Consider the following 18,025-nt stretch of genomic DNA (forward strand, 5'->3'; position numbering starts at 1 on the left):
ACTCAAACCGTCCATTCCTGACAAAATCCTGGTAAATCTTTTCTGAACCCTCTCCAATTTAATAATATCCTTCCTAATAACACAGCAACCACAACTGCACACAGTACTCCAGAAGAGGCCTCACCAACGTCCTGTACAACCTCAACAAGACATTCCCAACTCCTATACTCAACAAAGGGAAGTGCTAAATGCTCTTAACCACCCTGTCTACCTGTGATGCAAATTTCAAAGAAGTATGTACCTGAATCCCTAGGTCTTTCTGTTCTACAACACTACCCAGGGTCCTACCATTAACTGTATAAGTCCTGCCTTTGTCTGTTTTACCAAAATGCAATACCTCATATTTTTCCAAATTAAACTCCACCTGCCACTTCTCAACCCATTGATCATGATCCCTTTGTAATCTTAGGTAACCTTCTTCACTGTCCACCATACCACCAATTTTGGTGTCACCTGCAAAAGTACTAAACATGCCTTCGAGATACTCATTCAAGTCATTTATATAAATGACAAAAGTGGGCCCAGTCCTGATCCCTGTGGAACACCGCTATTGGTAAATGTTAGAAAGCTTACAAAAAGGCCAGTTTTAACACATTGTCCAAAATGAAATGTGAGGATCTATGCACTAATTGCACAACTTCTGTCATTCTTGAGAAATGGACATGGAATTTTCTTTGGGAGTTGTATAAAATCATCCAATCTGCCTCATAAATTTCCTCATCCTTTAGACATTGGCTGCTGATTAATTGGATACATAATGTCACTCTGCACATCACATCACTGATTTAATTCATTTGCGAGGCTGTGTAGTGAGTGATGATTTTAAAATGTGCTAATGATCACTCCCACAGTTTGCACCAGGTATGCTCTTGTGTTTTTGACATTCTGTGTATTACATTGTCTTCCAAGCCAAACATAGAAAAGCATGGGAATTCCTAGAGGCATGGTTCTCCACCCATACTTCAATCAACAAACATATAGAATTGGATCCTATACACAAACCCATACAGATTAAAACCGGAAATGACAGCACTCTCCATAATGGACCGGACAGTATAAATTCCAAGCGGAGTAGAATAACATCGTTTCATCAGAGGCTCCACTGATGATGTTACCTAGATTGGTGATGAAACTTCTGAACAAAAACAAGCCAGCTTGGCGAGCAAGTCAACAACCTCATTGTCAACTGTGTCAGCTGATTATGGCATAATGAATATGATATGAGTTCTTTGTGTGAATATCAAATAAATTTCCCAATTCTGGAAAGACAGAGTTCATTTTTAAGCAGAGATTAAAATTGGAGTGTTTAACTTGCCAACTGTAAATGGAGCAATAAATATATTTCTTTTCCTGATTAGAATTTTTCAGGCCTTTCCTTGAACTGGTGCTGGCTTGTGAAAGGAAAGTTCCTGTGTTTTACTCACCTTGTTTATCTGGAGATACCAGCTGGGTACAGTTTTCCTCAACTTTTTTCCTGGCTGCAGCCTCCTGTTCCTCAGACCATTCCACATTATCCCTATGTAACAGGAGAAAAGGAAAGCAATTCGATCCAGCACGCCTGTCTATTGGAAACAGTATTATGGCACTGGATTGTGGTAAAAATACAACTAATGTCCTTCATGAAGGGACCCTGCAACTTCTACATGCAGCACTGATCAATACAACATGCTTAACTCTGTGATAGAATACTGACAGTAAAAGAACAATCAGACTTCTATAAATGGCCGATTAATACTGCCTCAATTCCAAAAAAGGTACTGAAAATTTTTATGTGGAGTGTAATTAGGGTGAAACGTTGGTTACAGACCAGTCAGTCATACTTCTGTGGTGGGCAAATTATTGGAGAGGACTCTGAGAGATAGTATTTATGATTATTTGGAAAAGCACAGTTTGATTACAAATAGTCAGCACGGCTTTGAGAGGGGCGGGTCATGCCTCACAAGCCTTAATGAATTCTTTGAGGATGTGACAAAACACATTGATGAAGGCAGAGCAGTGGATGTGGTATATACGGATTTTAGCAAGGCATTTGATAAGGTTCGCCATGGTAGGCTCATCCAGAAATCAAGGAGACATGGGATTTCGGGAAATTTGGCTGTCTGCATACAAAACTGGCTGTCCAATAGAAGACAGAGGGTGGTAGTAGATGGAAAGTATTCAGCCTGGAGGTCAGTGACCAGTGGTGTCCCGCAGGGATCTGTTCTGGGACCTCTGCTCTTTGTGATCTTTATAAATGACTTGGATGAGGAAGTGGAAGGGTGGGTTAGTAAGTTTGCCGTTGACACAAAGGTTGGTGGAATTGTGGATAGCGTGGAGGGCTGTTGTAGGTTGCAACAAGACATTGACAGGATGCAGAGCTGGGCAAAGAAACGGCAGATGGAATTCAACCCAGAAAAGTGTGAAGTGATTCATTTTGGAAGGTCGAATTTGAATGCAGAATACAGGGTTAATGGCAGGATTCTTGGTAGTGTGGAGGAACAGAGGGATCTTGGAGTCCACGTTCATAGATCCCTCAAAGTTGTTACCCAAGTTAACAGGGTTGTAAAGAGGCCGTATGGTGTGTTGGCTTTCATTGGCAGGAGGATTGAGTTTAAGAGCCGTGAGGCTATGCTGCAGCTCTATAAAACCCTAGTTAGTCCACACTTGGACTATTGTGTTCAGTTCTGGTCGTCTCATTATAGGAAGGATAGGGAAGCTACAGGGAGGGTGCAGAGGAAATTTACCAGGATGCTGCCTGGACTGGAGGGCTGGTCTTATGAGGAAAGGTTGAGGGAGCTAGGGCTTTTTTCATTGGAGCGAAGAAGGATGAGAGGTGACTTGACAGACGTGTACATGATGAAGACAGGGTTAGATAGAGTGGATAGCTAGAGACATTTTTCCAGGGCGGAAATGACTATTACGAGGGGGCATAATTTTAAGGCAATTGGAGGAAGGTATGGGGAGATGTCAGAAGTAGGTTCTTCACACAGAGAGTGGTGTGTGTGTGGAATGCGCTGCCGACAGTGTTAGTGGAGTCAGATACTTTAGAGACTTTTAATCGACTCTAGGATAAGCACATGGATGGTGGTATGATGTAGGGTATGCAGGGTAGTTTGATCTTAGTAGCATAATAGGTCGGCACAACATCGTGGGCCGAAGGGCCTGTACTATGCTGTACTGTTCTATGTTCTAACTTTATGTGCTCACGTTGGGGAAGTGGAATGTTATGCATGTGAGCGGGATGGCGCTGAACTTCATACAGCCTTCAGCATGAAAACAAATGGAGAAATAAAAGAATATCTGAACATTCTGCTCTTGAACTCATCAAGAAAGGTTGCACCGATTGCAGGGGTGTATTTATAGGAGAACTGATGACAATACAAAGCTTGGTCAGCGCAAAAGGGTTCCTCTCTTGAAGGATCTGTCCACGTGTCGCACATTCTTACCAGGCATTATGCTGAAAAACGTTGCCTGGGTCGGTCAGGTACCGATTCCCAAACTGCGGTCTCTGGAGAGTAGACTCTGCCGGAATGAGCGCTGCCATGATGGAACCCAAAAGCATGCTGGGATAGTGGAGGAGCGGGAAGTCCTCCGGGTTTGGCTGCGATGGCATGCCGGGATAGAGGAAGACTTGGTAGTGCCGCTGAGAGGGAAGCGGGTGCTGAAGCTGAGCTAGTGTGACAGATACAAATAAGAGAAAACGGTGGATATATTAGTGAAATGGTAATGAAGGAGTCTGCCAGTTACACCTGCCTTTGCAGAAACTCTGATTAGTGAAGTAAAAGGGTGTTTTTTGTTTCAAAATCTTTTCTGTCTGTAAACATGAACATCATGGAAACCGCCCTTCGGTTCAAGTTGTGCATGCAGACCATGTTCCCAAACTAATCTCGTCTCATTTGCCTGCAATTGGTCCATATATCTCTAAACCTTTTCTATTCATATACCCACCTTTTAAATGTTGTAATTCTACCAGCCTCCACCAGTTCCTCTGGTAGCTCATTCCATACACGCACCATCCTCTGCGTGAAAAAGTCGCCCCTCAGGCCCCTTTTAAATCTTTCTCCTCTCACCTTAAAAATATGCCCCCTAATGAAAAGACATTTGCTGTTCACCTTACCTATGCCCCTCATGATTTTATAACCCTCTAAAAGGTTACGCTTCAACTGCTGATGCTCCATGGAGAAAAGTCCCAGTCTATGCAGCTTCTCCTCATAACTCAAACGCTCCAGTTTTGGTAACATCTTGGTAAATCTTGGCACAGCGGTCAGCACTGCTGTCTCACAGTGCCAGGGACCTGGGTTCGATTCCAGCCTCGGGCGACTCTCTGTGAGGAGTTTGCACACACTCCCTGTGTCTGCGTGGGTTTCCTCCGGGTGCTCTGGTTTCCTCCCACAGTCCAAAGATGTGCAGGTTAGGTGGATTGGCCATGCTAAATTGCCCATAGGGATGTGTAGAGTAGGTGGGTTATAGGGGGATGGGTCTGGGTGGGATGCTCTGAGGTTCAGTGTGGACTTGTTGGGCCGAAGGGCCTGTTTCCACACTGTAGGGATTCTATGAAATCTTTTCTGAACCTTCTCCTGTTTAATAATATCCTTCCTATAACAGGGCAACCAGAATGCACACAATACTCTAAAATTGGCCTCACCAACATCCTGTACAACCTCAACATGACGTCCCGACAGGTATTCTCAATGGTTTGAGCAATGAAGACAAGATGCTAAATGCCTCTTAACCACCCTTTGTACCTGTGATGCAACCTTCAAAGAACAATATACCTGAAGCCTAGGTCTGTCTGTTCAACAACGGTATCTAGGGTCCGACTGTATAAATCCTGCCCTTGTTTTACCAAAATGCAATATCTCCAAATTAAACTCTGTCTGCCACTACTCAGTTCATTGGCCCAATTGATCAAGATCCCTTTGTAATCTCTTCTATATATAAGATGAACTTATTCTACTGAAGAGGCTACTTCGCTATGTCTATCTAAACTAATATTTTTGATGTTTCCCACCACCCTCACTGCATATTGTTGAATACTATGTTCTCTCACATTGCCGATCAACGTATCATCATGTCTAACACATTCTGCATTAATCTCATATATACGTGTTAAACCCCTGAGCTGACAGCTGGTCAGCCCATGGTCTTTGTGCTATGACAGATTAATCAAGCGAGCATTAGTTATACACGGGGTATTCCACCCTTATGAACCTATATTGGAGATGCTTGCTACTAGCTCACGGTGAACATTATCCTATAAACATTTATCATCCTTTACAAACACTGCTCCATTTTCTGGAGTTTTCAATCCCCTTTGTACTATGCAGGGGGTATTGTGTCTTATTGTTTTCACATTTGTGGTAAGTTTGTTGATCTGAGAGTGTATCCACCAATCTTGTTATCATTCCCAATGTTGCTGTCCTTACCCCTTGAGCCACTTTGGCATGCAGTCCACCCTCAGCTTCCGTCAGTTGGAGTTGAGTGCATTGCCAGTGAAGACAAGCCACACAAGTTACTTCTATAGAATCATCTGACTGTTGATAGCTACTCGGAAAGCTCTATCCCCACAAGACATGCCACTGCCATCGATAGAATGATTCAACTACTCCTAGAATGAAGTATTATGGAAAACATAAATCAGTTAGTGACTTGCTCCAATTGTGACCAGTGCTTCCAATGATCTTTCCCTCTCATGTCTATCCAGGCACATGTATTACTTGTAATGATTACTTTGTAATGTCCTAACCATGGTAGTGCAAATCCAAGCTTCTCCAACATGACCTTCACAATGACCTTATCTCCTACACTGGATAGCTTGCCCTGCCACAAATTCCCTGTCCTATGTGATCAGCTGATTCAGAATTTCTAGTCTCAGCCCGTGTAGGTACATGCACAACTTTCTCATTATTCATTCACTTGTGAGTCCTACTTCCTTGTTACCAGTCACAATATCCCCTGGCAATCTCATTTCTATTCCTGTCATTAACTCAAGTGGAGTTAATCCAATTAATCCACTCAGTATTGCTCTAACTCTCATCAGGGTACTGAGCAACAGACCTGCCTGTCCCTGTGTCATCTGGATGGCTTTCCCTGATTCTCTATTTAATGTCCTGTACATTGATTCTGCCATAACTAAGCTCTGCAGTGGGAGGGGCCTGAAATTTTGTTTGATTCCCAGCTATTTGCAAACTTCCTATAAACATAAAATCCAGAGGCAGTAGTATGTCATTCAGCCCCTATGAAGTTGGCCCAAGGTCTCAAATCCTCAATATTTCAAAACTCTGTCCATCGTCTCTTTAAATAATTTCAATAATCTACACTCCACGGCTCTTTGGGTAGAGAATTCTAGACATTCACTGCCGTCTGAGAGAAGAAATTCCCTCACACCTCAGTTTAAAATAATTGTCCTCTAGTTAAGATTCCTCCAAATGTGAAAACATTTACTGTTTCAAATTCCTTCAGAATCTTGTCTATTTCAAGAGAGTATTCATCATTCTCCTAAACTCTCATGAGTAAAAGTCTTACTTGTTTAGATGTTCTCAATAAGTTGATCCCTTCATTGCAGGAATTAGCCTACTGAATCTTTTTTGAACTGACTTTAATGCCACTGTATCTTTTTTAACTAAGGGGTCAAAACTGTACTCAGTACTCCTTATGCAGCCTCCAAACACTCTGTTGTGTTGTAATAAAATTTCTCTACTTTTAAACTCCAAGCAATGAAGGTCAAAATTCTATGTGTCTCCTGAATTACTTGTTGCATCTTAATCACTCCTTATGTTTAGTCAATTATACTGTAAAATGTGTTCCCTGATCTGAATCCATCTGTAATGGTACTCCCCATCTTGGGGTTACCTCGTCCATCAATGTTTATATATTTCTCATTGAACAGTCTCGTGTTGTATAGGCTTCACCCGACCCCTAAATTAGTCACTCACAACCAGTTGGTGTTTCTCTCTGACTCAGTGAGAGGGCAGCTGTGAAGTCTATTTGTAACTGTTCCTGTGGCCAGTTTGGTGTGAGATGCAGACCTGGACTAGTCTAACCAGGTCAATGAGGGCACATTACTGACAGTATTTTGCTACATCTCTTCTCATTCCTTTCCACCATGGGCTAACATCTTCCCATCATCTACAACAGAGAACTCTCTCCCATTGTGTGCATTTCTGTGGTATATTTTATTAGGTTATTCTGAGTGCAATGTGAAAGTACCATACTTTCCTCTTCACAAGATGCAATTGCGCCTTTCCTGTGGCAACTTGCTGCACAGAGCCTGTCGTGACTGTCTTCTTTGCTGCCTTATCTGACCATTGGCCACTTCATTGAATGGGACCTGTTCCCTTTTAATGTGGTTTAACCTTTATCTCAGCTACCTCTACTGAAGGTCACTATCACTCTGTGATAGTGTGGTCCACCTACAGATTCCCTTTTTCAATAACATTTCCCAACAGAAATTATTATTAATTCTTAATTACTAGCACTGAGACACAAATCTTTCAGCTGCCAAACCAAATGAACTTTGAAAGATAGTACAGCTCTCTTTACGCAGACTGTTCCAAGTTCCCAAAACAAAGTGCATCCACTGTTTCTATCTTCTCATGATTCTTAGAAACATCCTTACAATATTCTTAACAACAGAAATCAAACAATTTTATTTGATGCCAGGCGCTAACATTTTTGAACATTTTCATCCTTTGCTATAATTTTCTTTGGCCACTCTGGCTGTTCTCCAGGACTGAGAGATGAAGAAAGTGTCTTACTTTGGTTCCTAAGTTCATCTTGCCTGACTCTGACATGAGCCATTTATTTTACCTGCCATTCCCAACCGCATGGCTTCATCTTACCTGTTTCATTGGCAGCTCCTGAGGGCTCCGACCTTTCTGTGTGACTTTTTGGCTTTCTAACCAAACACCCTCCTGCTCTGCCAGCAAGTTTCCACCTCCTCGCCTAGCGTTGCTGTTCTGCTTTGATCAGTCCAACCAGCTACAAGTCACACATCCTGAATGTGACGGTATTTTCTTCACTTGCCTCGAGATAGTGCACTTCCAACAACGTGCAAATGACTCCACATCAACAGACTCACATGGGCCCATATGGCTTAAATTGGGACAATAGCTTAACCAAATATGTGGCTCATTAAATCTATTCTTATCTTGTGAAACAACTTAATCCTCAGACCCTGAAAATGTCCAACAGATTTGAGGTTCTTGCAGCCTTTGTGGAAGACAGCAGGTACTGTAGGGAGGATGAGAAGACTGATCACTGTACCGTGGTGCTGGGGAGATTCAAGGTGAGGTTTGTAAAAAGGAATATTTTGTAGTAGGGGACCAGGTAGTTAGGGTGATAGAAGCTGTTTTCTGCAGCTGAAAATGTGAGTCCTGATGGCTATGTTGCCATTGGTGCCAGGAATATGGACATATTCTCAGGGCTGGAGAGGAATTTGGAGTGGGTGTAAAGACGAGTAAGGTGCAGGAGTAGACCATTTGGGCCCTCATTTGCTCTGCAATTTAATAAGATTGTGGTTGGTCTGACTGTAAATTGAAATCCACATACCAGTCTACACCTGATAACCTTTCACCTCTTTGCTTGACAAGAATCCACCCGCCACTACCTTAAAAATAAATAAAAGCCCCTGGTTCCACTGCCTTTTGAGGAAGACAGTTAGGTACCAGTTACATAGAGGCAATTAAGAAACAGGTTCTGTTGTGGGATTATGAACAGCTGGGAGCTAAAATAAAACTCAGAACTGCAAAGATTATCTCTGGATTCCTACCTGAGCCCCAAGCAAATTAGCATAGCCTGAATAAGATTAGACAGTTGAATAGATCATTCAAAGGTCTGTGTGGGAGAAATGGGTTTAACTACATGGTGAACTGGCACCAGTACTAGGAAAAAAAAGGAGTGATACAGCTGTGCCAGCCCATTCCTGGATGGACCTGGTATCTTGATGGATCATATAATTGAACCATAGAGACGACTTTAAATTATAGTGGAGATTTCATGTTGGAGAGATTGTTTTATTCGTGAATGGAATGTGGGCATTGCTGACCCATCCCTGATTTCCCTGGAGAAGGTGGTGGTGAGCTGCCTTCTTGAACTGCTACACCTGGGCTGTAGCTAGACCCACATGCTGCTAGAGTGGGAGTTTCTGAATTTTGACCCAGTGACACTGAACGAACTGCAATGTTTCCAAGTCGGGATCGTGAATGACTTGGAGGGGAACTCGCAAGTGGTGGTGTTACCAAGTATCTGCGGTTGTTGTCCTTCTAGATGGGAGAGGTCATGGGTTTGGAAGAGGTTGGTGGAAGAGCATGGGTGAGTTTCCACAGTAGAATTTGTAAATGGTATATGCTGCTGCCATTGTGCATTAGTGGTGAAGGTAGTGGAGGTGCCAGTCAAGTGGACTGTTTTGTCCTGGATTGTGTCAAACTTCTTGAGTGTTGGAGCCTTATTCATCCAGATTGGTGGTGAATGTTTCTTCACACTCCTGACTTGTGCCTTGTAAATGGTGGACAGGCTTTGGGGAGTCAGAAGATGAGTTACTTGCTGCAAGATTCATAGCTTCTGACCTGCTCCAATAGCCATAGTATTTATCTGACCAGTCCAGTTCAGTGTCTGGCCAATGATAATCAGGATGTTGATAGTGGGGGATTCAGTCATGGTGATGCCATTGAATGTCAGGAAAAATGGTTAGATTCTCTCTTTGTGACACTTGAATGGCATGAATGTTACTTGCCACTTGTCAGCCCAAGCCTGGATATTGTCTAGGTCTTGCTGTATTTGGGCATGGCGTGCTTCAGTATTTGAGGAGTTGCAAATGGTGCTGAATATTGTGCAATCATCGGTGAACATCTCCACTTCTGAACGTATGACAGAGGGAAGGTCATTGACGAAGCAGCTGAGATGACTGACCTCAAACAACCACAATGCCACTATGCCACTCTTCCACTATGCCAGGTATGACACCAACCAGTGGAGAGATTTCCATTTCCTGATTGCCATTGGCTCTAGTTTTGCTCAGGCTCCTTGATACCATACTCGGTCAAATATGACCATGATTTGGAGACCTCTACCATACAGAAGGACAAGCGAGCAACAAATGGGAATATCTCCACCTGCAATTTCCCCTCCAAGTCACACATTATTTTAATCTCAAACTGCATTGCTGTTCCTTCTATTGCTGGATCAAAATCCTGGATCATAAATTCTGACAAAATTGTGGTTGTACCTTGGACGGATTGCAGTGTACACGTTCTACAGTGAAATACTCGGATACATAAACACGTTCTTTATTCTTTTATAGGATGTGGGTATTACTCGCAAAGACAACATTTATTGCCCATCCCTGATTGCCTTTGAGAAGGTGGAGGTGAGCCTGCCTCCAGGAACTGCTGGAGTCCTGCCATTGTTCTTCTCTGACCTACTCTCCTTCCCTATGTGTATGTTCTAGGCAGGAGCAGTCACGGATGGAATAACAGTGGGTATGTAGTTGTGTGACACAAGAAATTTGCTACATTTGAGTTCGGGTTGTCTACAATAGTATGTTAGCCTGAATCGTGTATAAAGCATGATAAATGTGGATTGTAACGTGATTGGAGAGAATAGAGATTTAAGCAGTTTACTGGATTCTCTCCGATCTACATTAATGAATGGAGGAATAGCTGTGAGTTGTTACTTTTACAACAACAGCAACAAAAAAACCCCCGAAAGAACTGTGGATGCTATAAATCAGGAACAAAAACAAAGTTGCTGAAAAAGCCCAGCAGGTCTGGCAGCATCTGTGAAGGAAAAAACAGAGTTAACGTTTCGGATCCGGTGACCCTTCCTCAGAACAGTTGTTACTTTTAGTTTATTTCAGTGTCAAATTCCTGCTGCATTTTATCGTTGAAATATGAGTAGGCTCATTTGTTTAATCCGAGAATCCTACATTAGTGTGGAAAGATCACAAGATCCCGTCATTGAACATACTCTGCTTGACTAGTATCTACCTGGAAGAAGTGTGTATTTCACATAGATTTACATTCATGTTGAGATGTTATAAAATTAATATCTTTATTACATCAGTCTCAATGTATTACAGCTTTATCAATAAAACTTGTTTGAAAGCAATAGATAATTATATTGAACATTTTTATACTTGACAACACATTTGTGAAATTCAGTGACCAATGGCTTTTCAGGCATAGGGGCCACACTCCCAGCAGAGAACAGAACTACTGTAACCATTATCACAGAGAGGTCTCATTCCACTGGTCAGTGAGAGCTTGTTTGGAAAAAAGCCATCTCACTCTGAGTTCTGGCTGCAGATTGAGACATACACAAATGGAGGAGGAAGCGCCGACCAGACTTGACCAGCCATGCTCCAATTCCAGCGTGAGGGAAAGCCAGAGTTATTCATTTTCTGAAAGGGGGCAGTGGTAGAAGGGAAGGTGGTGATGCTGTGGGGGCTGGATTGGTGTGGAGGTGAGTTGGGGTGAGAGATGTGGTGGAGCAAGAGAGGGTTTAGAGTGATGGTGTGTGTGGGGGAGAGGGTGATGGGATGGGAGAAAGAGTGTGGGGCGCTGATTGGAGAATTGGGGCAGGAAGCTGATTCCCCTCTCAGGTACCCCAATCACCTTCCCATCCAGCAGAACTCCTGGGACAGTCCTAATTATGTTTTTAACCTGTTGTTTAATGACAGTATGATAAATGACCTCAATGATGATGCCTGCCCTACTCTTGACATTGCTAGCTCTGGATGGAGGTTACGTTGTCTGTGTGAATCGAATCTGACTGGAGCACCTCAGTCCCCAGCAGGCAAGTACTGAAGTGTCTGGAATTCACCTTGAACTGTTACTCATTCATTTCCGGTGTCATGATTCAGTATGATGCTTGTTTTTGCAGGTTGACAATTCTGGAGCAGCAGACAGTGTAAGACAGAACACTTTTATCTGTTAAGCTTGACCTGGGAATGATTTATATACGCACTAAATGCCAGAATACACATGACGTTCAGATTGGAAACTTGTTAAAGATTCAATGATATTTACAAATGCATATAAATCTAAAGCACTGATGTCATTGTTAACCCAGGTTTCTGTTAGATAAACCATTTGCCACAAATTTGCGGAGGACTGTTGCTTAAAGGTGGATTAATATTTTGAAATCAAACCTCCTGCAGTAACCAGGGTTGACCAAAAGGTGCTGCCAATTCACACAAAGTGAGTCGTGAAATGGGAATCCTGCCCTTCCAGAGGAGGCCAGTGTTCACTGACTACTCTCTCATTCTCCCTCCCTCTTTTTAGCCCACACTGTTGGCCCTCTCAGGTGAACAGAGAAGGTTCCATGGCACTGTGTCAAGGGAGGTCCAGGGGATTTTCCCCAGTGTCCAGGTCAATATTGGTCCTCAACCAAAAATTACAAAAACAGATATTCTGGGTCATTACCATAGTGCTGCTTGTGGGATCTTGCTTTGCATACATTGTTTGCCCTGTTTCCTACATCACAACATTCACTACACTTAGAAAAAACACTACTTTGCCTGTAAAAACATCTCAGTGGGCAATGAAAGGGGCTGTGGAAATGGACGCTCTCTCCTCTGTGAGCAGAAGGCACTGTCTTGACTCAGAACTCAGTCTCACGGTCAGCCAAGAGGCCGTTCCTCACTCTCGTTGTCAGACAGTGAGAGTCAACTGCTATCCAACAGAGATGGCATTACAGTATGGACCAGCTCTTGCCCTCACCCCACAATCATACCCAGGCACAGACCACTCAGGGCCAATGACCAGCACTAAGTGTAAGTTGCTGGCACCTTAACTGTGGTATACTAAGGACAGCTGGCATCTCAACCTAGGTCCTGGGTAGGCAAACTTTGCTCAGTGGTCCTTCTGTCTTTTACTCCATAGTAATTTTTCTTTGTGTCCTTGCAAGCAATGGTTCAATCAGTGACCTTGGTGCTTTTGTTTTTAACATTGATATAGTATTAACCTGTGCGGGAATAGAGTGTCCTAGCCGGCAGGGCAAACAGGTGACACATACTGGAATCGTCTGCCTGGAATTTCAGAAGAGCTGAGTGACTGGGTGGGACGTCACCCACATTCTGAATCACCAATCCCCGCATGCGCTGCCTGCTTCCTAACCCACATCCGACTGATATTTTGTTATGCCATCAGCATGTTAAATTTAGCAATTACCACAATGCAAAATTGCCTCTATTCCTGTCACAACACAACAAAAGAAATACAAGAAAAACATGCAGAGTAGAACCCATCCCCTATAAGGAGGCAGTCACAGGTTAACCTTTGCTAATTTTTAAATCTTGAGGAGTCAGTTATCATAGCTGCTCCTGACCCAAGTTCATCTCGAGAAAGTGTGAAACCTTCCTGTTTCTTTCCCCCAGTTCCTGACCAGAACAAGCTTATCACTAAACACCTCCCTACTGCTTCCTACCAAATGGATGCTGACTCATAACTGGCTTGATGGTGTTTCAAAATATTTTGATGTAAGATATCGCCACAAAATGCTGACAAAAGGATTGATTTGTGTGGCTTATGTCTACCTGGGAAACATTATACTTCACAGACATTGAATTTTCTCAGTAAATAGAAGGATATCGGAATTGAGGCACAGAAAGATTCCAATCCCATCCAGTTCAGTGTCTAGCCTCTTGGTGGTGTATAATATAAAGTTAATGGAACTGTTGACTAACCCTCTCAATTAAACCCCATTAGCAATTTGGCAATAGACCCAGACATAGGACAAATAAAGTCACCGGTGATGGACAGTTTTGAGATTTATAGGTTACTGATTCCTCCCAGGTGTGTTACATATCCTCCGAGTGTTGTCTCAAATTACTCAAAAGTTGTGCCACAAAATGTTAGTACCTGTCGAAGTTTCAGCAAATCTGCACTGTAATAAGTTGACCTCCTTCCAACATAGGGAGCCTGTTCCATCTATGGACTATTCACATACTCACTCGTTCACTGGAATGATGGTTGGGATCTTGCTGGCCGGGAGAATTGATGTTGAGTGCCACTGTGTGTCTTAAGACTGTGTGGATGTACGGTGGCATTGTGGCGGCTATTTTATGGGCACTGGCCAATCCTATTACTAGATCTCCAGCCGATTAATGATGCTGTCCACTGTTCAAAACTGGCAGCCCAATCAGAGTTGGCACAGTGAGCAATGCCACTGATAGAGGTGACACAGGTAGAGGGAAGAGTCCTTTGCTGTTGAACCCTGCAAGGGTGGGTCAAAAAAACAGGTGAGGTGTCAGGGCCAGGCAGGTAGACCCCAGCAATTGGAGGGAGAGCCCCTCCAGCAATGGTGTGTAAGGATACTGGACAATTCTGAGCTGCACCAAGGCTGGAATTCTGTCCCTCAGCCTCTCCTCCTATAGAGATCTCTGTAAAAAGCCAACTCTTTGACTAAGCTGTCATTCACCTAAGCCTTTCCCCCACCATGCTGTCTTATATGTCATTTGCTCAATGCCCATGTTGTGCGCTTACTCTTCAATCTGAGGCCCTACGCAAACGCAACCTGTCGTTGTGGGTTAGTCACTAGGAGGTAGTTCTCTCGGCAGAGAAGTGTTTAAACTGTAGAATGAGTTGTCAGGTTATGGCTTCTGAGAGTGGGAGTGATTATGAGAACCTATTCTGTATTGTGCTGACAGTCAACAATATTCATTGTGTGAGGTTAGAGAACAGCCAATAAAAGGAACCATAGTTTTCTTTCACCATGAGAAGAGAAATATATACATAAGATACGAGGCACTTCAACGGTATTTAAACTACAGTCAATTTCAAAATTGGCTCAATGGCAAGAAGCAGAAGGTGATAGTCGAAGATTGTTTCTCAGACTGGAAGCCTGTGACTAGTGGTGTGCCACAGGGTTTGGTGCTGGGACATTTGTTATTTACATAAAAGAACGCATGTGAATGTACAAGGCATGATTAGTAAGCTTGCGGATGATACAAAATTAGAAGGTATCGTTGATAGCGAGGAAGGTTATCAAAAATTACAGAGGGACCTTGATCGGATGAGGAAGTGGGCTGACGTTTGGCAATGCAGATAAATGTGAGGTGTTGCACTTTGCAAAGTTAGACCATGATAGAACTTGTACAGTAAATGGTAAGGTCCCGAGGAGTGTTGTGGAACAGAGGCACCTAGGAGTACAAGTACATAGTTCGTTGCGGCGTCACAGGTGGACAGGGTGGTGAAGAAGGCTAGCATGCTGGCCTTCATCAGTTGAGGCATTGAGTGTAGGAGTTGGGAGATTATGTTACAGTTGTACAAATTGTTGGTGAGGCTGCATTTGGAGTATTGTGTACAGTTTTGGATACCCTTTTAGAGGAAAGACATAGTTAAACTGGAAAGTGTGCAAAGAAGATTTATGAGGATGTTGCCAGGACTAGTAGGCCTGAGTTATAGGGAGAGATTGGCCAAGATAAGACTTTATTCCTTGGAATGTAGGAGAATGAGGGGTGACCTTATTGATGTGCATAAAATCATGAGGGGCGTAGATGGGATGATCGTATATAGTCTTTTTCCCAGGGATGGGGAGTTGAAAAACTAGGGGGCATAGGTTGAAGGAACGAGGGGAAAGATATAAAAGGACCTGAGGGGCAACATGTTCACACAGAGATTGGTGCATATATGGAACGGACTGCCAGAGAAAGTGGTTGAGGCAGGTACAATAGCAATATTTAAAATACATTTGGATTGGTACATGGATGGGAAGGGTTTAGAAGGATATGGACCAAATGTGGACAATTGGAACTAGCTGGGAATGCACCATGGTCAGCACGGTCCAGTTTGGGCCAAAGGGCCTGTTTCCATGCTGTATTACTCTATGACTCTATGATTCTTTAAAGAAGAATGAAAACATAACTACCGTAGGATATAGCACTTACTCATATTTCTTTCTGGCTTCAGTCTCATGCTGTTTGTGCAGCAACATATCTAGATTTAAAGTGCAGGGTGTTCTGGGATGTAAATCAGCAGAGGGAATCCTGGCTGACTTCCCCATCTTCTCCCTCTTTCCTTCCCCACCTTCATTATTCTGATCTCAGTGAATCTGTTCAACATCACACCATGCAGTCTGCAGTACTCAGTTCCATTGGTTTCTGAGCCACTGTAGGTTGTAGCTGACGCGTTGGTTAGCTTATTTGGCAGGACAACTGGTTTGTAATGCAGAGTAGCCTCTGGGCCAGTCGGACCATGGCAACTTTACCTTTATAGATAGATATGAACAGGACAGGGTTCATACAGTCACTGAGTCACATTCCCTGGCTGGAGTTGGGTAGCAGGGTTAAGTGACACTCTTGAGCTGGTGTGCAGTATGTCTACCCACAGCCGCCAGCTGTGCAGCTTCTGCTGCGTCTGTAAAGACATGTTCAATCGCATAGGAGTCAGTTTACAGATTCCGCCACTTTCTCTTTTCTTTTCCTCTGACTCTGTATTCCTCCATCAACTGACCAAACACACTGAGACGCCATCAAATTGAAACCCAATCTTGCCCACTTGCAGCAGGAATAATGGGAATACAGTTAGACATTTCCCTTGCTTCCTAAACCCAGGAGTGCTGAGGTCCCAATTGTGATGCTCCAACTTAGATCTTCAAAGTGGCATTTAAAGCAGGCAGTCTCAGATGGAACAACCCACAAAGCCATTGGCCCGTCTTTGAAAGAGCAAACCAATTAGTCCCATTGTCCCATATGCCCAGCAAAATTCCCCCTTCAAATTTTTTTAACCAATTCACCTTTGAAATTTACAATTGAATTTACTTCTATCAACCTTTAAGGCAGTATATTTCAAATCATTATAACTGTCCGGATAAAAAATAATTCTCTTTAGTTCTGCTCTGGTCCTTTTGACAATGAGCTTAAAGCTCTGTGATTTGGTTACAGACCTACTTGCCAGAGAAATAGGTTTGTCTTTCTTGTTCTCTCAATACCTTTTGTGAAAGTGTATATGCTACCATAATGTGACCCTCAGAGACATTCTTCAGATATCAGAAATCCTTCCAGTTAAGTGCCCTGAGGCAGGTTCAAACACCTGCTGATAAAAGACACCAGAGCCACCTGACTGTGTCTCAGTGCCGTTTCTAAGTCCAGTGACCCACTATTGAGGGAAGGTAGGCTTTACAGACTGAAGTTGTGCCAGTGTCGAGCATGACACCGGCCAGTGAAAGGAATGCCATCTCATCGAGAAATAAAACCCCAAGCCCCTTAGTTTTTGTGCCCCATGCAGCCCATTTGAAGCTCTCCTTGCTGTGGGTTGTGTAACCCTCTCCCTGCTGATGCTCCCTTCAGTCTGCGTTGCCAGTGTAGGTGAAATTTGTGAAGGTTGTCGTTGGCCCTTTGTACAGTGGGTTGTTGGCCTGAAAGGAAACAATGTTGTCAACATGGTGAAGCTGCATCTTGCTCGGTGAATGCATTTACAGAGTATGTAGCCCAGTCACAGTGCAGACGAGGTGCCTGTCTGATGGGACCGTTACAGTGAGACCGTGATGGGGGCTGGCTATACAGCCATGTCATGATCAGTATAATTCAGTTTTACTCAAAGTAGCAGCACAGCACTGAAACCTACTGATGAACTTTAGAACTTTTCACTGTCTCTCTTTCTAACTGAGAACATGTTGTTAATTATGTAAAATATGTTGCCACTTAAATAAAATAAGGTCAAATACTACCATTTGGACACTAGCTAATGAGCAAGGTATGCCTTGTTTGACCACATGTATAGAATTCAGTTTCCCATGAGCAATGCACGCTACAAGTGAGCAGGTCCTTGGCTTAATCCCCTGGTCCAGAGTCGCAGGCTGAGCCAAGGCTCCAGGTCCGTGGCTAGGCCTGGGTGCCTGACAGAGGATGTGGCGATGGCAGCAAGTTTGGTCCCTATAGCACAGGCAGCCGGCTGCATTGGCAAGGTTGGCCTGGCGTAAGCTCATGGATGAGGCGAGATGGTGCCGCAGAGTGGCAACTCTCCAGCAGCGGCGGTGGTATGGTGAAGCGCACTTACAGCAGTGTCGTCGGTTTAGCAGCAGGGACTCAAGACATCGGGTTGGAGGA

The 18,025-nt window shown here is 43.5% G+C and overlaps 2 protein-coding genes across 3 annotated transcripts in view; both read right to left on the reverse strand.

Moving 5' to 3' along the window:
• Positions 1–3,651, reverse strand: part of LOC109914222 (tRNA N(3)-methylcytidine methyltransferase METTL2-like) — a 55,851-nt gene extending 52,200 nt beyond the window's left edge. The window contains exons 1-2 of the mRNA XM_020513803.2: positions 3,426–3,651; positions 1,425–1,516 (exon numbers count right to left, since the gene is read on the reverse strand). Of these exons, the coding sequence (XP_020369392.2) occupies positions 1,425–1,516; positions 3,426–3,592 (259 nt within the window). The 5' untranslated portion in view covers positions 3,593–3,651. The remainder of the gene's footprint in view (positions 1–1,424; positions 1,517–3,425) is intronic.
• A 7,352-nt stretch (positions 3,652–11,003) lies between these two features.
• LOC109914221 (integrin beta-3) overlaps positions 11,004–18,025 on the reverse strand; it is a 66,786-nt gene continuing 59,764 nt past the window's right edge. For both annotated transcript variants that reach the window (XM_020513802.2, XM_048614357.1), the window contains one exon: positions 11,004–17,334. In XM_020513802.2, coding sequence (XP_020369391.1) covers positions 17,263–17,334 — 72 coding nt within the window. In that variant the 3' untranslated portion in view covers positions 11,004–17,262. The remainder of the gene's footprint in view (positions 17,335–18,025) is intronic.

Source organism: Rhincodon typus, chromosome 30 (genome assembly GCF_021869965.1).
Source record: "Rhincodon typus isolate 14 chromosome 30, sRhiTyp1.1, whole genome shotgun sequence".
In the NCBI taxonomy this organism is placed as follows: domain Eukaryota; kingdom Metazoa; phylum Chordata; class Chondrichthyes; order Orectolobiformes; family Rhincodontidae; genus Rhincodon; species Rhincodon typus.